This window comes from Salvelinus fontinalis, chromosome 31 (assembly GCF_029448725.1).
Source record: "Salvelinus fontinalis isolate EN_2023a chromosome 31, ASM2944872v1, whole genome shotgun sequence".
Taxonomy (NCBI): domain Eukaryota; kingdom Metazoa; phylum Chordata; class Actinopteri; order Salmoniformes; family Salmonidae; genus Salvelinus; species Salvelinus fontinalis.
Window position 1 is genome coordinate 291,289 of NC_074695.1, and position 16,668 is coordinate 307,956.

The 16,668-nt window shown below is 45.4% G+C and overlaps 1 protein-coding gene across 2 annotated transcripts in view; it reads left to right on the forward strand.

Annotated features, from left to right (window-relative positions):
• fgd1 (FYVE, RhoGEF and PH domain containing 1) overlaps nt 1–16,668 on the forward strand; it is a 131,063-nt gene that overhangs the window by 104,328 nt on the left and 10,067 nt on the right. For both annotated transcript variants that reach the window (XM_055891059.1, XM_055891060.1), the window contains exons 10-15: nt 3,648–3,740; nt 3,986–4,065; nt 7,575–7,605; nt 8,932–9,033; nt 10,604–10,732; nt 15,404–15,562. In XM_055891059.1, the coding sequence (XP_055747034.1) occupies nt 3,648–3,740; nt 3,986–4,065; nt 7,575–7,605; nt 8,932–9,033; nt 10,604–10,732; nt 15,404–15,562 (594 nt within the window). The remainder of the gene's footprint in view (nt 1–3,647; nt 3,741–3,985; nt 4,066–7,574; nt 7,606–8,931; nt 9,034–10,603; nt 10,733–15,403; nt 15,563–16,668) is intronic.

A 16,668-nucleotide genomic window follows, 5' to 3' on the forward strand; every position in this document is an offset into this window, starting at 1 on the left:
GGTCAGTCACAGTGGTCAGGTATTCTGCCACTGTGTACTCTCTGTTTAGGGCCAAATAGCATTCTAGTTTGCTCTGTTTTTTTGTTAATTACTTGACACATTGGAAAGAATTATCTTTTTGTTTTCTCATGATTTGGTTGGGTCTAATTGTGCTGTTGTCCTGGGGCTCTGTGGGGTGTGTTTGTGTTTGTGAACAGAGCCCTAGGACCAGCTTGCTTAGGGGACTCTTCTCCAGGTTCATCTCTCTGTAGGTGATGGCTTTGTTATGGAAGGTTTGGGAATCGCTTCCTTTTAGGTGGTTGTAGAATTTAACGGCTCTTTTCTGGATTTTGATAATTAGTGGGTATCGGCCTAATTCTGCTCTGCATGCATTATTTGGTGTTCTGCGTTGTACACGGAGGATATTTTTGCAGAATTCTGCATGCAGAGTCTCAATTTGGTGTTTGCCCCATTTTGTGAAATCTTGGTTGGTGAGCGGACCCCAGACCTCACAACCATAAAGGGCAATGGGCTCTATGACTGATTCAAGTATTTTTAGCCAGATCCTAATTGGTATGTTGAAATTTATGTTCCTTTTGATGGCATAGAATGCCCTTCTTGCCTTGTCTCTCAGATCGTTCACAGCTTTGTGGAAGTTACCTGTGGTTCTGATGTTTAGGCCGAGGTATGTATAGTTTTTTGTGTGCTCTAGGGCAACGGTGTCTAGATGGAATTTGTGGTCCTGGCGACTGGACCTTTTTTGGAACACCATTATTTTGGTCTTACTGAGATTTACTGTCAGGGCCCAGGTCTGACAGAATCTGTGCAGAAGATCTAGGTGCTGCTGTAGGACCTCCTTGGTTGGTGACAGAAGCACCAGATCATCAGCAAACAGTAGACATTTGACTTCGGATTCTAGTAGGGTGAGACCGGGTGCTGCAGACTGTTCTAGTGCCCGCGCCAATTCGTTGATATATATGTTATATATGATATATGTTGAAGAGGGTGGGGCTTAAGCTGCATCCCTGTCTCACCCCACGACCCTGTGTGAAGAAATGTGTGTGTTTTTTGCCAATTTTAACCGCACACTTGTTGTTTGTGTACATGGATTTTATAATGTCGTATGTTTTACCCCCAACACCACTTTCCATCAATTTGTATAGCAGACCCTCATGCCAAATTGAGTCGAAGGCTTTTTTGAAATCAACAAAGCATGAGAAGACTTTGCCTTTGTTTTGGTTTGTTTGGTTGTCAATTAGGGTGTGTAGGGTGAATACATGGTCTGTTGTACGGTAATTTGGTAAAAAGCCAATTTGACATTTGCTCAGTACATTGTTCATTGAGGAAATGTACGAGTCTGCTGTTAATGATAATGCAGAGTATTTTACCAAGGTTACTGTTGACGCATATTCCACGGTAGTTATTGGGGTCAAATTTGTCTCCACATTTGTGGATTGGGGTGATCAGTCCTTGGTTCCAAATATTGGGGAAGATGCCAGAGCTAAGGACGATGTTAAAGAGTTTTAGTATAGCCAATTGGAATTTGTTGTCTGTATATTTGATCATCAACACCACAGGCCTTTTTGGGTTGGAGGGTTTTTATTTTGTCCTGTAACTCATTCAAGGTAATTGGAGAATCCAGTGGGTTCTGGTGGTTTTTAATAGTTGATTCTAGTATTTGTATTTGATCATGTATATGTTTTTGCTCTTTATTCTTTGTTATAGAGACAAAAAGATTGGAGAAGTGGTTTACCCATACATCTCCATTTTGGATAGATAATTCTTCGTGTTGTTGTTTGTTTAGTGTTTTCCAATTTTCCCAGAATTGGTTAGAGTCTATGGATTCTTCAATTACATTGAGCTGATTTCTGACATGCTGTTCCTTCTTTTTCCGTAGTGTATTTCTGTATTGTTTTAGTGATTCACCATAGTGAAGGCGTAGACTCAGGTTTTCCGGGTCTCTATGTTTTTGATTGGACAGGTTTCTCAATTTATTTCTTAGATTTTTGCATTCTTCATCAAACCATTTGTCATTGTTGTTCATTTTCTTCGGTTTTCTATTTGAGATTTTTAGATTTGATAGGGAAGCTGAGAGGTCAAATATACTGTTAAGATTTTCTACTGCCAAGTTTACACCTTCACTATTGCAGTGGAACGTTTTAGCCAGGAAGTTGTCTAAAAGGGATTGGATTTGCTGTTGCCTAATTGTTTTTTGGTAGGTTTCCAAACTGCATTCCTTCCATCTATAGCATTTCTTAATGTTACTCAGTTCCTTTGGCTTTGATGCCTCATGATTGAGTATTGCTCTGTTCAAGTAGACTGTAATTTTGCTGTGATCTGATAGGGGTGTCAGTGGGCTGACTGTGAACGCTCTGAGAGACTCTGGGTTGAGGTCAGTGATAAAGTAGTCTACAGTACTACTGCCAAGAGATGAGCTATAGGTGAACCTACCATAGGAGTCCCCTCGAAGCCTACCATTGACTATGTACATACCCAGCGTGCGACAGAGCTGCAGGAGTTGTGACCCGTTTTTGTTGGTTATGTTGTCATAGTTATGCCTAGGGGGGCATATGGGGGAGGGAATGCTGTCACCTGCAGGCAGGTCCCCGTGTGTGCTGAGGGTGTCAGGTTCGTGTCCAGTTCTGGCATTTAGGTCGCCACAGACTAATACATGTCCCTGGGCCTGGAAATGATTGATTTCCCCCTCCAGGATGGAGAAGCTGTCTTCATTAAAATATGGGGATTCTAGTGGGGGGATATAGGTAGCACACAGGATGACATTTTTCTCTGTTAAGATAATTTCCTTTTGAATTTCTAGCCAAATATAAAATGTTCCTGTTTTGATTAATTTAATGGAGTGAGTTAGGTCTGCTCTATACCAAATTAGCATTCCCCCTGAGTCCCTTCCCTGTTTCACACCTGGTAGTTTGGTGGATGGGACTACCAGCTCTCTGTAACCTAGAGGGCAACCAGTGAGTCCGTCTCCTCTATACCAGGTTTCTTGCAGGATGACAATGTCTGCATTACCGATTTCTTTGGTGAAGTCCGGGTTCTTGCTCTTTAGGCCAAAGGCAGATGACCTCAGGCCTTGGATATTCCAGGATGATATAGTGAAGGCTTTTTGTTCCATAAAGTGTCCAATGTTGTTGGTCATGGTTTGGCCTCAGGCCAGTAAGTTTGAGCAGAGCCTGCTGAGCATCTGGTACATGCCGTTGGCTTGGGCGAGTGTAAGAGTGGGGGTTAGGCCTGTTTGCCCGCTCACTACCTGGGCGTATGTGTGACTTCCATGTTGATGCCCTCTTTGCGGGGGTGGGGTGCATGGGGTGGGCAGGAGTGGCATAGGTCTGATCTGAGGGGGCCTAAATGGGGTGTGGGCATGGTTGATGTGGGGGGGTGTTGATTGGTTGGGGTGGGGGTGTGGATGTGTCTGGGGGTGCTGTGGTCTGGATGTAAGTCCTCTTGGCGTGTGTCCTCTATGTGTACGTCTATGTGTACGTCTGTAACCCCAACTCTCTCTCTCTCCCTCCCTCCCGCCTCCTCTCTCTCTCTCCCTCCCTCCCTCCCTCCCTCCCTCCCTCCCTCCCTCCCTCCCTCCCTCCCTCCCTCCCTCCCTCCCTCCCTCCCTCCTCTCTCTATCTCTCTCTCTCTCTGTCTTTATCTTTCTGCAGTTCAATGATAGGTTATTGTACTGCGTCCCTAAACTGAGGCTGATTGGTCAGAAGTTTGGGGTGAGAGCCAGGATCAACGTGGATGGGATGGAGGTTAGTTCGCTACTGTTACCACTTTAATGCCAATCTGAAAATGCACCCTATTCCCTGCATGGTGCACTAGGCTCTGGACAAAAGTGGGTGCACTACATAGGGAATAGTGGGCATGCTAAGGCTCTTCCAACACAGGAGGAATGCTACAGCACCATGTTTGATAGTGCTCTGTAATAACTGCCTGCTGTATGAAGCTGTGATCAGCTGAGTGATGTCCTGTGCGTTTCCTTCTTTTCTTCTTACAGCTGAAGGAGAGCAGCAGTGTTAACGTGCCCAGGACCTTCCTGGTGTCTGGAAAACAACGATCACTAGAACTACAGGCCAGGTGAGGGGAGACGGAATACTTATTTCAATGTTTTACTCCAGGACTAACCCCAGCATAATCTGTAACCCCAGTAAAACCCGTACTCCATAGCCTATAACCCCAGCATAATCTGTAACCCCAGCGTAATCTGTAACCCTAGCATAATCTGTAACCCCATCATAACACCTACCACATAGCCTATAACCCCAGCGTAATCTATAACCCCAGCATAATCTGTAACCCCAGCACAATCTGTAACCCCAGCATAACGCCTACCCCATAGCCTATAACCCCAGCATAATCTGTAGCCCCAGCGTAACGCCTACCCTATAGCCTATAACCACAGCATAATCTGTAACCCCAGCATAACCCCTACCCAATAGCCTATAACCCCAGCATAATCTGTAACCCCAGCATAACCCCTACCCCATAGCCTATAACCCCAGCATAATCTGTAACCCCAGCATAACCCCTACCCCATAGCCTATAACCCCAGCATAATCTGTAACCCCAGCATAACCCCTACCCCATAGCCTATAACCCCAGCATAATCTGTAACCCCAGCATAACCCCTACCCCATAGCCTATAACCCCAGCATAATCTGTAACCCCAGCATAATCTGTAACCCCAGTATAATCTGTAACCCCAGCATAATCTGTAACCCCAGCATAATCTGTAACCCCAGTATAATCTGTAACCCCAGCATAACGCCTACCCCATAGCCTATAACCCCAGCATAATCTGTAACCCCAGCGTAACGCCTACCCTATAGCCTATAACCCCAGCGTAATCTTTAATCAGCATAACCCCTACCTCCTATCCTCTTATCCCAGAATAACCCCTACCCCCATCATAATACCACTACCCCCATCATAATACCACTACCCCCTATCCTCTTATCCTAGAATAACCTCTACCCCAATCATAATACCACTACCCCCTATCAAATCAAATCAAATCAAGTTTATTTCATATAACCCTTCGTACATCAGCTAATATCTCGAAGTGCTGTACAGAAACCCAGCCTAAAACCCCCAAACAGCAAGCAATGCAGGTGTAGAAGCACGTCCTTTTATCCCAGAATAACCTCTACCCCCATCATAATACCATTACCTCCAATCCTCTTATCCCAGAATAATCCCTCCCCCAATCATAATACCACTACCCCCTATCCTCTTATCCCAGAATAACCCCTCCCCCCATCATAATACCATTACCCTCTATCTTCTTATCCCAGAATAACCTCTAGCCTCTAATCTCAGCATAACCCCTAACCCCTTTCCTTAGCCACTAACCCCAGCCTACTACCTATCTGTCACGTTCCTGACCTGTTTTCCTTTGTTATGTATTTGTTTTAGTTGGTCAGGGCGTGAGTTGGGCGGGTTAGTCTAGGTTTTCTATTTCTATGTGGGGTTTTGTGTTCGGCCTGGTATGATTCTCAATTAGAGACAGGTGTGTATCGTTTGTCTCTGATTGAGAGTCATACAAAGGCAGCCAGGGTTTCACTGGTGTTTTGTGGGTGTTCGTTTCCTGTCTCTGTGTTTGTTCTGCACCAGATAGGACTGTCTCGGTTTTCACGGTTTGTTATTTTGTTTGTTGTTTGTAGTGTTCAAGTGTTATTATATTAAACATGTTTAACACTAGCCGCGCTGCACTTTGGTCCTCTCCTTCACCCCTGGAAGAAAGCCATTACACTATCCCCTAGTCTCTAATCCCAGCATAACCCCTACCTCCTATCCTCTTATCCCAGAATAACCTCTAGCCTCTAATCCCAGCATAACCCCTAACCCCTTTCCTTAGCCACTAACCCCAGCCTACTACCTATCCCCTAGTCTCTAATCCCAGCATAAACCCTAACTCTACACCCTAGCCCAGGGATCATCCGCGGGCCTATTTTTTCGTGAGCGGATGATCACGGGCCAGGAATATAATTACAAATTATTTGTAGCCCAAACAGATATAATATTTGACTAAACAAAAGAAGTTTAAACCTTACTTACATTTGGAAATGATCACGTGTCTCTCTGTTATGCGTGGGAATACCAGGGAACAGATTTTACAGTCTTTAATGTATTTTCTACATTGTAGAATTATAGTGAAGACATCAAAACCATGAAATAACACATATGGAATCATGTGGTAACCAAAAAAGTGTTAAACAAATTAAAATTATTTTTAGATTTTAGATTCTTCAAAGTAGCCACCCTTTGCCTTGATGACAGCTTTGCACACTCTTGGCATTCTCTCAACCAGTTTAATGAGGAATGCTTTTCCAACCGACTTGAAGGAGTTCCCACATGCTGAGCGTGCCATTGTCCTGTTGAAAAACAAATTATTGTCCCACTAAGCGCAAACCAGATGGTATGGCGTATCGCTGCAGAATGCTGTGGTAGCCATGCTGGTTAAGTGTGCCTTGAATTCTAAGTAAATCACTGACAGTGTCACCAGCAAATCACCCCCACACATCACACCTCCTCCTCCATGCTTCACGGTGGGAACCACACATGCGGAGATCATCCGTTCACCCACTATGCATCCCACAAAGACACAGCGGTTGGAACCAAAAATCTAAAATTTGGACTCATCAGACCAAAGGACAGATTTCCACTGGTCTAATGTCCATTGCTTGTGTGTCTTGGCCCAAGCAAGTCTCGTCTTATTATTGGTGTCCTTTAGTAGTTTGCAGCAATTCGACCATGAAGGCCTGATTCACACAGTCTCATCTGAACAGTTGATGTTGAGATGTGTCTCTTACTCTGTGAAGCATTTATTTGGGCTGGCGGTCCTCATGAGAGACAGTTACATCATAGCGCTTGATGCTTTTTGTGACAGCACTTGAAGAAACTTTCAAAGTTCTTGAAGTTTTCCAGATTGACTGACCTTCATGTCTTAAAGTAATGATGGACTGTTGTTTTTGCTCTTTGCTGTTCTTGGACTTGGTCTTTTACCAATAGGGCTATCTTCTGTATACCACACCTATCTTGTCACAACACAACCGATTGGCTCAAACGCATTAAGAAGGATATAAATTCCACAAGTTAACTTTTAAGAAGGCACACCTGTTAATTGAAATGCATTCCAGGTGACTACCTCATGAAGCTGGTTGAGAGAATGCCAAGAGTGTGCAAAGCTGTCATCAAGGCAAAGGATGGCGACTTTAAAGAATCTCAAATATAAAATATATTTAGATTTGTTTAACACTTTGTTGGTTACTACATGATTCCATATGTGTTATTTCATGGTTTTGATGTCTTCACTATTATTATACAATGTAGAAAACAGTAAAAAATAAAGAAAACCCTAAGAATGAGTAGGTGTGTCCAAAATTTTGACTGGTACTGTATATTTGAAAGGATTTTCTTTTACAATTCCGTACAAAACTAAAAAAAAAAAAAAAAAACATGCTTTTGAGTAGTTTAAAACCATTTCTAACTCGGCTTCTAGCATCTGACACACTTCTCAAAGAATACTTGGCTCAAATGTAGGTGTTTAAGCTCAACACCTAATACGTTGTTGTTGTCCTGTGTAGGACTGAAGAAGAGAAGAAGGACTGGATCCAGGTAAATACTTCAGAATTCCACCTTAGACTATCTCACCTTAGACTATCTCACCTTAGACTATCTCAGTTTAGACTATCTCAGTTTAGACTATCTCAGTTTAGACTATCTCAGTTTAGACTATCTCAGTTTAGACTATCTCAGTTTAGACTATCTCAGTTTAGACTATCTCAGTTTAGACTATCTCAGTTTAGACTATCTCAGTTTAGACTATCTCAGTTTAGACTATCTCAGTTTAGACTATCTCAGTTTAGACTATCTCAGTTTAGACTATCTCAGTTTAGACTATCTCAGTTTAGACTATCTCAGTTTAGACTATCTCAGTTTAGACTATTTCAGCTCCCGCTATCTCAGCTCCCGCTATCTCAGCTCCCGCTATCTCAGCTCCCGCTATTTCAGCTCCCGCCATCTCAGCTCCCGCCATCTCAGCTCCCGCTATCTCAGCTCCCGCTATCTCAGCTCCCACTATCTCAACTTAGACTATTTCAGCTCCCGCTATTTCAGCTCTCGCTATTTCAGCTCTCGCTATTTCAGCTCCCGCTATTTCATCTCCCGCTATTTCATCTCCCGCTATTTCATCTCCCGCTATTTCAGCTCCCGCCATCTCAGCTCCCGCCATCTCAGCTCCCGCTATCTCAGCTCCCGCTATCTCAGCTCCCACTATCTCAACTTAGACTATTTCAGCTCCCGCTATTTCAGCTCTCGCTATTTCAGCTCTCGCTATTTCAGCTCCCGCTATTTCATCTCCCGCTATTTCATCTCCCGCTATTTCATCTCCCGCTATTTCATCTCCCGCTATTTCAGCTCCCGCTATTTCAGCTCCCGCTATCTCAGCTCCCGCTATCTCAGCTCCCGCTATCTCATCTCCCGCTATCTCAGCTCCCGCTATCTCAGCTCCCGCTATCTCAGCTCCCGCTATCTCAGCTCCCACTATCTCAGCTCCCACTATCTCAGCTCCCACTATCTCAGCTCCCACTATTTCAGCTTCCGCTCTCCACATAACAACTCTGTATTCATCCATATTAATGAGCATGTCTCCTTCACTTCCTTACCTTGGTTTTATCTGGTGTGAACGGCGATGGTGTGGCGAAGGGAGATTTTGTGTTTATGTGGTTTGGTCCTAGGCTGTGTGTGTGTGTGTGTGTGTGTGTGTGTGTGTGTGTGTGTGTGTGTGTGTGTGTGTGTGTGTGTGTGTGTGTGTGTGTGTGTGTGTGTGTGTGTGTGTGTGTGTGTGTGTGTGTGTGTGTGTGTGTGTGTGTCATCAGATAACACGTCAATCCAGCAGAGACGTTGTCATTTAACATGTCGTCTGTTCCTCCTCTCTCTCAGGCTATCCAGGCCACCATTCAGAGACATGAACAAACGGTAGCCACGTTCCACCATCTCAACTGCTCTCTCCGAGATGAGGACTACACTCCTCCCAACTCACCTGTAAGATACAACGCAACCCCTAGCCCCTAACCCCTAGCATCTAACCCCAGCATAACCCTTAACCCCTAGCATCTAACCCCAGCATAACCCTTAACCCCTAGCATCTAACCCCAGCATAACCCTTAACCCCTAGCATCTAACCCCAGCATAACCCTTAACCCCTAGCATCTAACCCCAGCATAACCCTTAACCCCTAACATCTAACACCAGGCTACCATCTAACCCCTAGCATCTAACCCCAGCATAACCCTTAACCCCTAGCATCTAACCCCAGCATAACCCTTAACCCCTAGCATCTAACCCCAGCATAACCCTTAACCCCTAACATCTAACACCAGGCTACCATCTAACCCCTAGCATCTAACCCCAGCATAACCCTTAACCCCTGGCATCTAACCCCAGCATAACCCTTAACCCCTAGCATCTAACCCCAGCATAACCCTTAACCCCTAGCATCTAACCCCAGCATAACCCTTAACCCCTAGCATCTAACCCCAGCATAACCCTTAACCCCTAGCATCTAACCCCAGCATAACCCTTAACCCCTAGCATCTAACCCCAGCATAACCCTTAACCCCTAGCATCTAACCCCAGCATAACCCTTAACCACTAGCATCTAACCCCAGCATAACCCTTAACCCCTAACATCTAACACCATCATAACCCTTAACCCCTAACATCTAACCCCATCATAACCCTTAACCCCTAACATCTAACACCAGGCTACCATCTAACCCCAGCATAACCCTTAACCCCTAACATCTAACACCAGGCTACCATCTATCCCCTAGCATCTAACCCCAGCATAACCCTTAACCCCTAGCATCTAACCCCAGCATAACCCTTAACCCCTAACATCTAACCCCAGCATAACCCTTAACCCCTAACATCTAACCCCAGCATAACCCTTAACCCCTAGCATCTAACCCCAGCATAACCCTTAACCCCTAACATCTAACCCCAGCATAACCCTTAACCCCTAGCATCTAACCCCAGCATAACCCTTAACCCCTAACATCTAACCCCAGCATAACCCTTAACCCCTAACATCTAACACCATCTCTCCTTCTCTCACTCATTCCCTCTCTCTCACACATCTCTCCTTCTCTCACTCATTCCCTCTCTCACACATCTCTCCTTCTCTCACTCATTCCCTCTCTCTCACACACTTCTCTCCTTCTCTCACTCATTCCCACTCTCTCACACACTTCTCTCCTTCTCTCACTCATTCCCTCTCTCTCACACATCTCTCCTTCTCTCACTCATTCCCTCTCTCACACATCTCTCCTTCTCTCACTCATTCCCTCTCTCTCACACACTTCTCGCCTTCTCTCACTCATTCCCTCTCTCTCACACATCTCTCCTTCTCTCACTCATTCCCTCTCTCTCACACATATCTCCTTCTCTCACTCATTCCCTCTCTCTCACACATCTCTCCTTCTCTCACTCATTCCCTCTCTCACACATATCTCCTTCTCTCACTCATTACCTCTCTCTCACACATCTCTCCTTCTCTCACTCATTCCCTCTCTCTCTGTCTGTCTCTCTTCCAATCTACTTTCTCTCTCAGAATTGTTCCGAGCTGGGGAAGCGTGCCCCCACACCGATCCGTGAGAAGGAGGTGACTCTGTGTATGAAGTGCCAGGAGCCGTTCAACTCCATCACCAAGAGACGTCACCACTGCAAAGCCTGTGGACACGTACGTTTCCAATGAAAGTCATGATGTTATGTACAAGTGACCTGATTATGTCAGTCAGTCGCTCTACTCCTCAATTTTAAAAACTCTTGATTGAAAAAAAGTATTCATATATATAAAATTAAGATGAACATTTTGATCACTATTGAGTGAGAGTTTGGGGTTTTGAGCTGTACCTTGACTTTCATTGGTTGAAATGTTGTTCACTCCCCTCCACCCCAACAAGCGAACTCCTTCCACGTCTCCAGTCCTAGTCTGTTACTCCTTCCATGTCTCCAGTCCTAGTCTGTCTGTTACTCCTTCCATGTCTCCAGTCCTAGTCTGTCTGTTTACTCCTTCCATGTCTCCAGTCCTAGTCTGTCTGTTGCTTCGTCCATGTCTCCAGTCCTAGTCTGTCTGTTACTCCTTCCATGTCTCCAGTCCTAGTCTGTTACTCCTTCCATGTCTCCAGTCCTAGTCTGTTACTCCTTCCATGTCTCCAGTCCTAGTCTCTCTGTTTACTCCTTCCACGTCTCCAGTCCTAGTCTGTCTGTTACTCCTTCCATGTCTCCAGTCCTAGTCTGTCTGTTACTCCTTCCATGTCTCCAGTCCTAGTCTGTCTGTTACTCCTTCCATGTCTCCAGTCCTAGTCTGTCTGTTACTCCTTCCATGTCTCCAGTCCTAGTCTGTCTGTTACTCCTTCCATGTCTCCAGTCCTAGTCTGTCTGTTACTCCTTCCATGTCTCCAGTCCTAGTCTGTTACTCCTTCCATGTCTCCAGTCCTAGTCTGTCTGTTACTCCTTCCATGTCTCCAGTCCTAGTCTCTCTGTTTACTCCTTCCATGTCTCCAGTACTAGTCTGTCTGTTACTCCGTCCATGTCTCCAGTCCTAGTCTGTCTGTTACTCCTTCCATGTCTCCAGTCCTAGTCTGTCTGTTACTACGTCCATGTCTCCAGTCCTAGTCTGTCTGTTACTCCTTCCATGTCTCCAGTCCTAGTCTGTCTGTTACTCCTTCCATGTCTCCAGTCCTAGTCTCTCTGTTTACTCCTTCCACGTCTCCAGTCCTAGTCTGTCTGTTACTCCTTCCATGTCTCCAGTCCTAGTCTGTCTGTTACTCCTTCCATGTCTCCAGTCCTAGTCTGTCTGTTACTCCTTCCATGTCTCCAGTCCTAGTCTGTCTGTTACTCCTTCCATGTCTCCAGTCCTAGTCTGTCTGTTACTCCTTCCATGTCTCCAGTCCTAGTCTGTCTGTTACTCCGTCCATGTCTCCAGTCCTAGTCTGTCTGTTACTCCTTCCATGTCTCCAGTCCTAGTCTGTCTGTTACTCCTTCCATGTCTCTAGTCCTAGTCTGTCTGTTACTCCTTCCATGTCTCCAGTCCTAGTCTGTCTGTTACTCCTTCCATGTCTCCAGTCCTAGTCTGTCTGTTACTCCTTCCATGTCTCCAGTCCTAGTCTGTTACTCCTTCCATGTCTCCAGTCCTAGTCTGTCTGTTACTCCTTCCATGTCTCCAGTCCTAGTCTCTCTGTTACTCCTTCCATGTCTCCAGTCCTAGTCTGTCTGTTACTCCTTCCATGTCTCCAGTCCTAGTCTGTCTGTTACTCCTTCCATGTCTCCAGTCCTAGTCTGTCTGTTACTCCTTCCATGTCTCCAGTCCTAGTCTGTCTGTTACTCCTTCCATGTCTCCAGTCCTAGTCTCTCTGTTTACTCCTTCCATGTCTCCAGTCCTAGTCTGTCTGTTACTCCTTCCATGTCTCCAGTCCTAGTCTGTTACTCCTTCCATGTCTCCAGTCCTAGTCTGTCTGTTACTCCTTCCATGTCTCCAGTCCTAGTCTGTCTGTTACTATGTCCATGTCTCCAGTCCTAGTCTGTCTGTTACTCCTTCCATGTCTCCAGTCCTAGTCTGTCTGTTACTCCTTCCATGTCTCCAGTCCTAGTCTGTCTGTTACTCCTTCCATGTCTTCAGTCCTAGTCTGTCTGTTACTCCTTCCATGTCTCCAGTCCTAGTCTGTTACTCCTTCCATGTCTCCAGTCCTAGTCTGTCTGTTACTCCTTCCATGTCTCCAGTCCTAGTCTGTCTGTTACTCCTTCCATGTCTCCAGTCCTAGTCTGTCTGTTACTCCTTCCATGTCTCCAGTCCTAGTCTGTCTGTTACTCCTTCCATGTCTCCAGTCCTAGTCTGTCTGTTACTCCTTCCATGTCTCCAGTCCTAGTCTGTTACTCCTTCCATGTCTCCAGTCCTAGTCTGTTACTCCTTCCATGTCTCCAGTCCTAGTCTGTCTGTTACTCCTTCCATGTCTCCAGTCCTAGTCTGTCTGTTACTCCTTCCATGTCTCCAGTCCTAGTCTGTCTGTTACTCCTTCCATGTCTCCAGTCCTAGTCTGTCTGTTACTCCTTCCATGTCTCCAGTCCTAGTCTGTCTGTTACTCCTTCCATGTCTCCAGTCCTAGTCTCTCTGTTTACTCCTTCCATGTCTCCAGTCCTAGTCTGTCTGTTACTCCTTCCATGTCTCCAGTCCTAGTCTGTCTGTTACTCCTTCCATGTCTCCAGTCCTAGTCTGTCTGTTACTACGTCCATGTCTCCAGTCCTAGTCTGTCTGTTACTCCTTCCATGTCTCCAGTCCTAGTCTGTCTGTTACTCCTTCCATGTCTCCAGTCCTAGTCTGTCTGTTACTCCTTCCATGTCTCTAGTCCTAGTCTGTCTGTTACTCCTTCCATGTCTCCAGTACTAGTCTGTCTGTTTACTCCTTCCATGTCTCCAGTCCTAGTCTGTTACTCCGTCCATGTCTCCAGTCCTAGTCTGTCTGTTACTCCTTCCATGTCTCCAGTCCTAGTCTGTCTGTTACTCCTTCCATGTCTCCAGTCCTAGTCTGTCTGTTACTCCTTCCATGTCTCCAGTCCTAGTCTGTCTGTTACTCCTTCCATGTCTCCAGTCCTAGTCTGTCTGTTACTCCTTCCATGTCCCCAGTCCTAGTCTGTCTGTTACTATGTCCATGTCTCCAGTCCTAGTCTGTCTGTTACTCCTTCCATGTCTCCAGTCCTAGTCTGTCTGTTACTCCTTCCATGTCTCCAGTCCTAGTCTGTCTGTTACTACGTCCATGTCTCCAGTCCTAGTCTGTCTGTTACTCCTTCCATGTCTCCAGTCCTAGTCTGTCTGTTACTCCTTCCATGTCTCCAGTCCTAGTCTGTCTGTTACTCCTTCCATGTCTCCAGTCCTAGTCTCTCTGTTTACTCCTTCCATGTCTCCAGTCCTAGTCTGTTACTCCTTCCATGTCTCCAGTCCTAGTCTGTCTGTTACTCCTTCCATGTCTCCAGTCCTAGTCTGTCTGTTACTCCTTCCATGTCTCCAGTCCTAGTCTGTTACTCCTTCCATGTCTCCAGTCCTAGTCTGTCTGTTACTCCTTCCATGTCTCCAGTCCTAGTCTCTCTGTTACTCCTTCCATGTCTCCAGTCCTAGTCTGTCTGTTACTCCTTCCATGTCTCCAGTCCTAGTCTGTCTGTTACTCCTTCCATGTCTCCAGTCCTAGTCTGTCTGTTACTCCTTCCATGTCTCCAGTCCTAGTCTGTCTGTTACTCCTAACATGTCTCTAGTCCTAGTCTGTCTGTTACTCCTTCCATGTCTCCAGTCCTAGTCTGTCTGTTACTCCTTCCATGTCTCCAGTCCTAGTCTCTCTGTTTACTCCTTCCATGTCTCCAGTCCTAGTCTGTTACTCCTTCCATGTCTCCAGTCCTAGTCTGTCTGTTACTCCTTCCATGTCTCCAGTCCTAGTCTGTCTGTTACTCCTTCCATGTCTCCAGTCCTAGTCTGTTACTCCTTCCATGTCTCCAGTCCTAGTCTGTCTGTTACTCCTTCCATGTCTCCAGTCCTAGTCTGTCTGTTACTCCTTCCATGTCTCCAGTCCTAGTCTGTCTGTTACTCCTTCCATGTCTCCAGTCCTAGTCTGTCTGTTACTCCTTCCATGTCTCCAGTCCTAGTCTGTCTGTTACTCCTTCCATGTCTCCAGTCCTAGTCTGTCTGTTACTCCTTCCATGTCTCCAGTCCTAGTCTCTCTGTTTACTCCTTCCATGTCTCCAGTCCTAGTCTGTCTGTTACTCCTTCCATGTCTCCAGTCCTAGTCTGTCTGTTACTCCTTCCATGTCTCCAGTCCTAGTCTGTCTGTTACTCCGTCCATGTCTCCAGTCCTAGTCTGTCTGTTACTCCTTCCATGTCTCCAGTCCTAGTCTGTTACTCCTTCCATGTCTCCAGTCCTAGTCTGTCTGTTACTCCTTCCATGTCTCCAGTCCTAGTCTGTCTGTTACTCCTTCCATGTCTCCAGTCCTAGTCTCTCTGTTTACTCCTTCCATGTCTCCAGTCCTAGTCTGTCTGTTACTCCTTCCATGTCTCCAGTCCTAGTCTCTCTGTTTACTCCTTCCATGTCTCCAGTACTAGTCTGTCTGTTACTCCTTCCATGTCTTCAGTCCTAGTCTCTCTGTTTACTACGCCCATGTCCCCAGTAAACTGCTGAGAAAGTAGGGTTGTCTTGAGTAAATTGTTACTATTTATTCTGATATTGAAGAGGATGCACCTAGTTTTCCATCAATGGCCTGTCGTCAGTGAACTGCTTCTTGTCTCCTACACCTGAGCTCTCTGTGTATCCCAGGTGTACTGCATGTTAACAGCATTATGGAGGTGTACCTCCTCTCTCTGTGTATCCCAGGTGGTGTGTGGAAAGTGTTCAGAGTTCAGGGCCCGTCTGCTCTACGACAACAACAGGGCTAACAGGGTGTGTATCGACTGCTACACCACCCTAGTGGGGGTTCCCCCCTCCCCCGCCAGCCTGACCTGCAGCATAAACAGACGACGGTCAATACTAGAGGTACATAACAGGATCCTGACTGCCGTAGAAAAAGGGATACTTCCTAATTTGATCTACTTCCCCAGGGTCAGACCATGTTCATGTATCTTTGTCCAGTATGAAGAAAGTTAGAGGGAGTTTTGCGACCCAATGCTAACTAGCGACCCAATGCTAACTAGCGACCCAATTCTAACTAGCGACCCAATGCTAACTAGCGACCCAATTCTAACTAGCGACCCAATGCTAACTAGCGACCCAATGCTAACTAGCGCCCCAATTCTAACTAGCGACCCAATGCTAACTAGCGACCCAATGCTAACTAGCGTTAGTACAAAGACTGTAAGTCGATGGGATCAGCTAGCAGGTGATAATAGATAGATAAGACCTGAGGTTAAATACATATCTATACATCAGATACTTAAATGGCGGCGGAGAAGAAGGCAGTCGTTTTACTTAACCAATTGTGTTTTTCATTCGTTTATTTGCGTTGTTTGTAACTTATTTTTTTAAACTTATTTTGTACATAATGTTGCCGCTACCGTCTCATATGACCGAAAATAACTTCTGGACATCAGGACTACGATTATTCACCACGGACTGGCAGAATCCTTTTTCCTTTAACCTCTTATGGTTGAGATCGGCTAAGATTCCGTTAACGGGATCGATTTGACAACAGCCAGTGAAAGTGCAGGGCGCCAAATTCAAACAACAGAAATCTCATAATTAAAATTCCTACAAGTATTTCACACCATTTTAAAGATAAACTTGTTGTTAATCCCACCACAGTGTCCAATTTCAAAAAGGCTTTACGATCGAAAGCACACCAAACGATTATGTTAGGTTAGTACCTAGTCACAGAAAAATACAGCCATTTTTCCAGCCAAAGAGAGGAGTCACAAAAAGCAGAAGTAGAGATAAAATTAATCACTAACCTTTGATGATCTTCATCAGATGACACTCATAGGACTTCATGTTACACAATACATGTATGTTTTGTTCTACAAAGTGCATATTTATATCCTAACATCTCAGTTTACATTGGCGCGTTACGTTCAGTAATGTTTTGCTTCTTAAACATCCGTTGATTTTGCAGAGAGCCACATCAATTTACAGAAATAGTCATCATA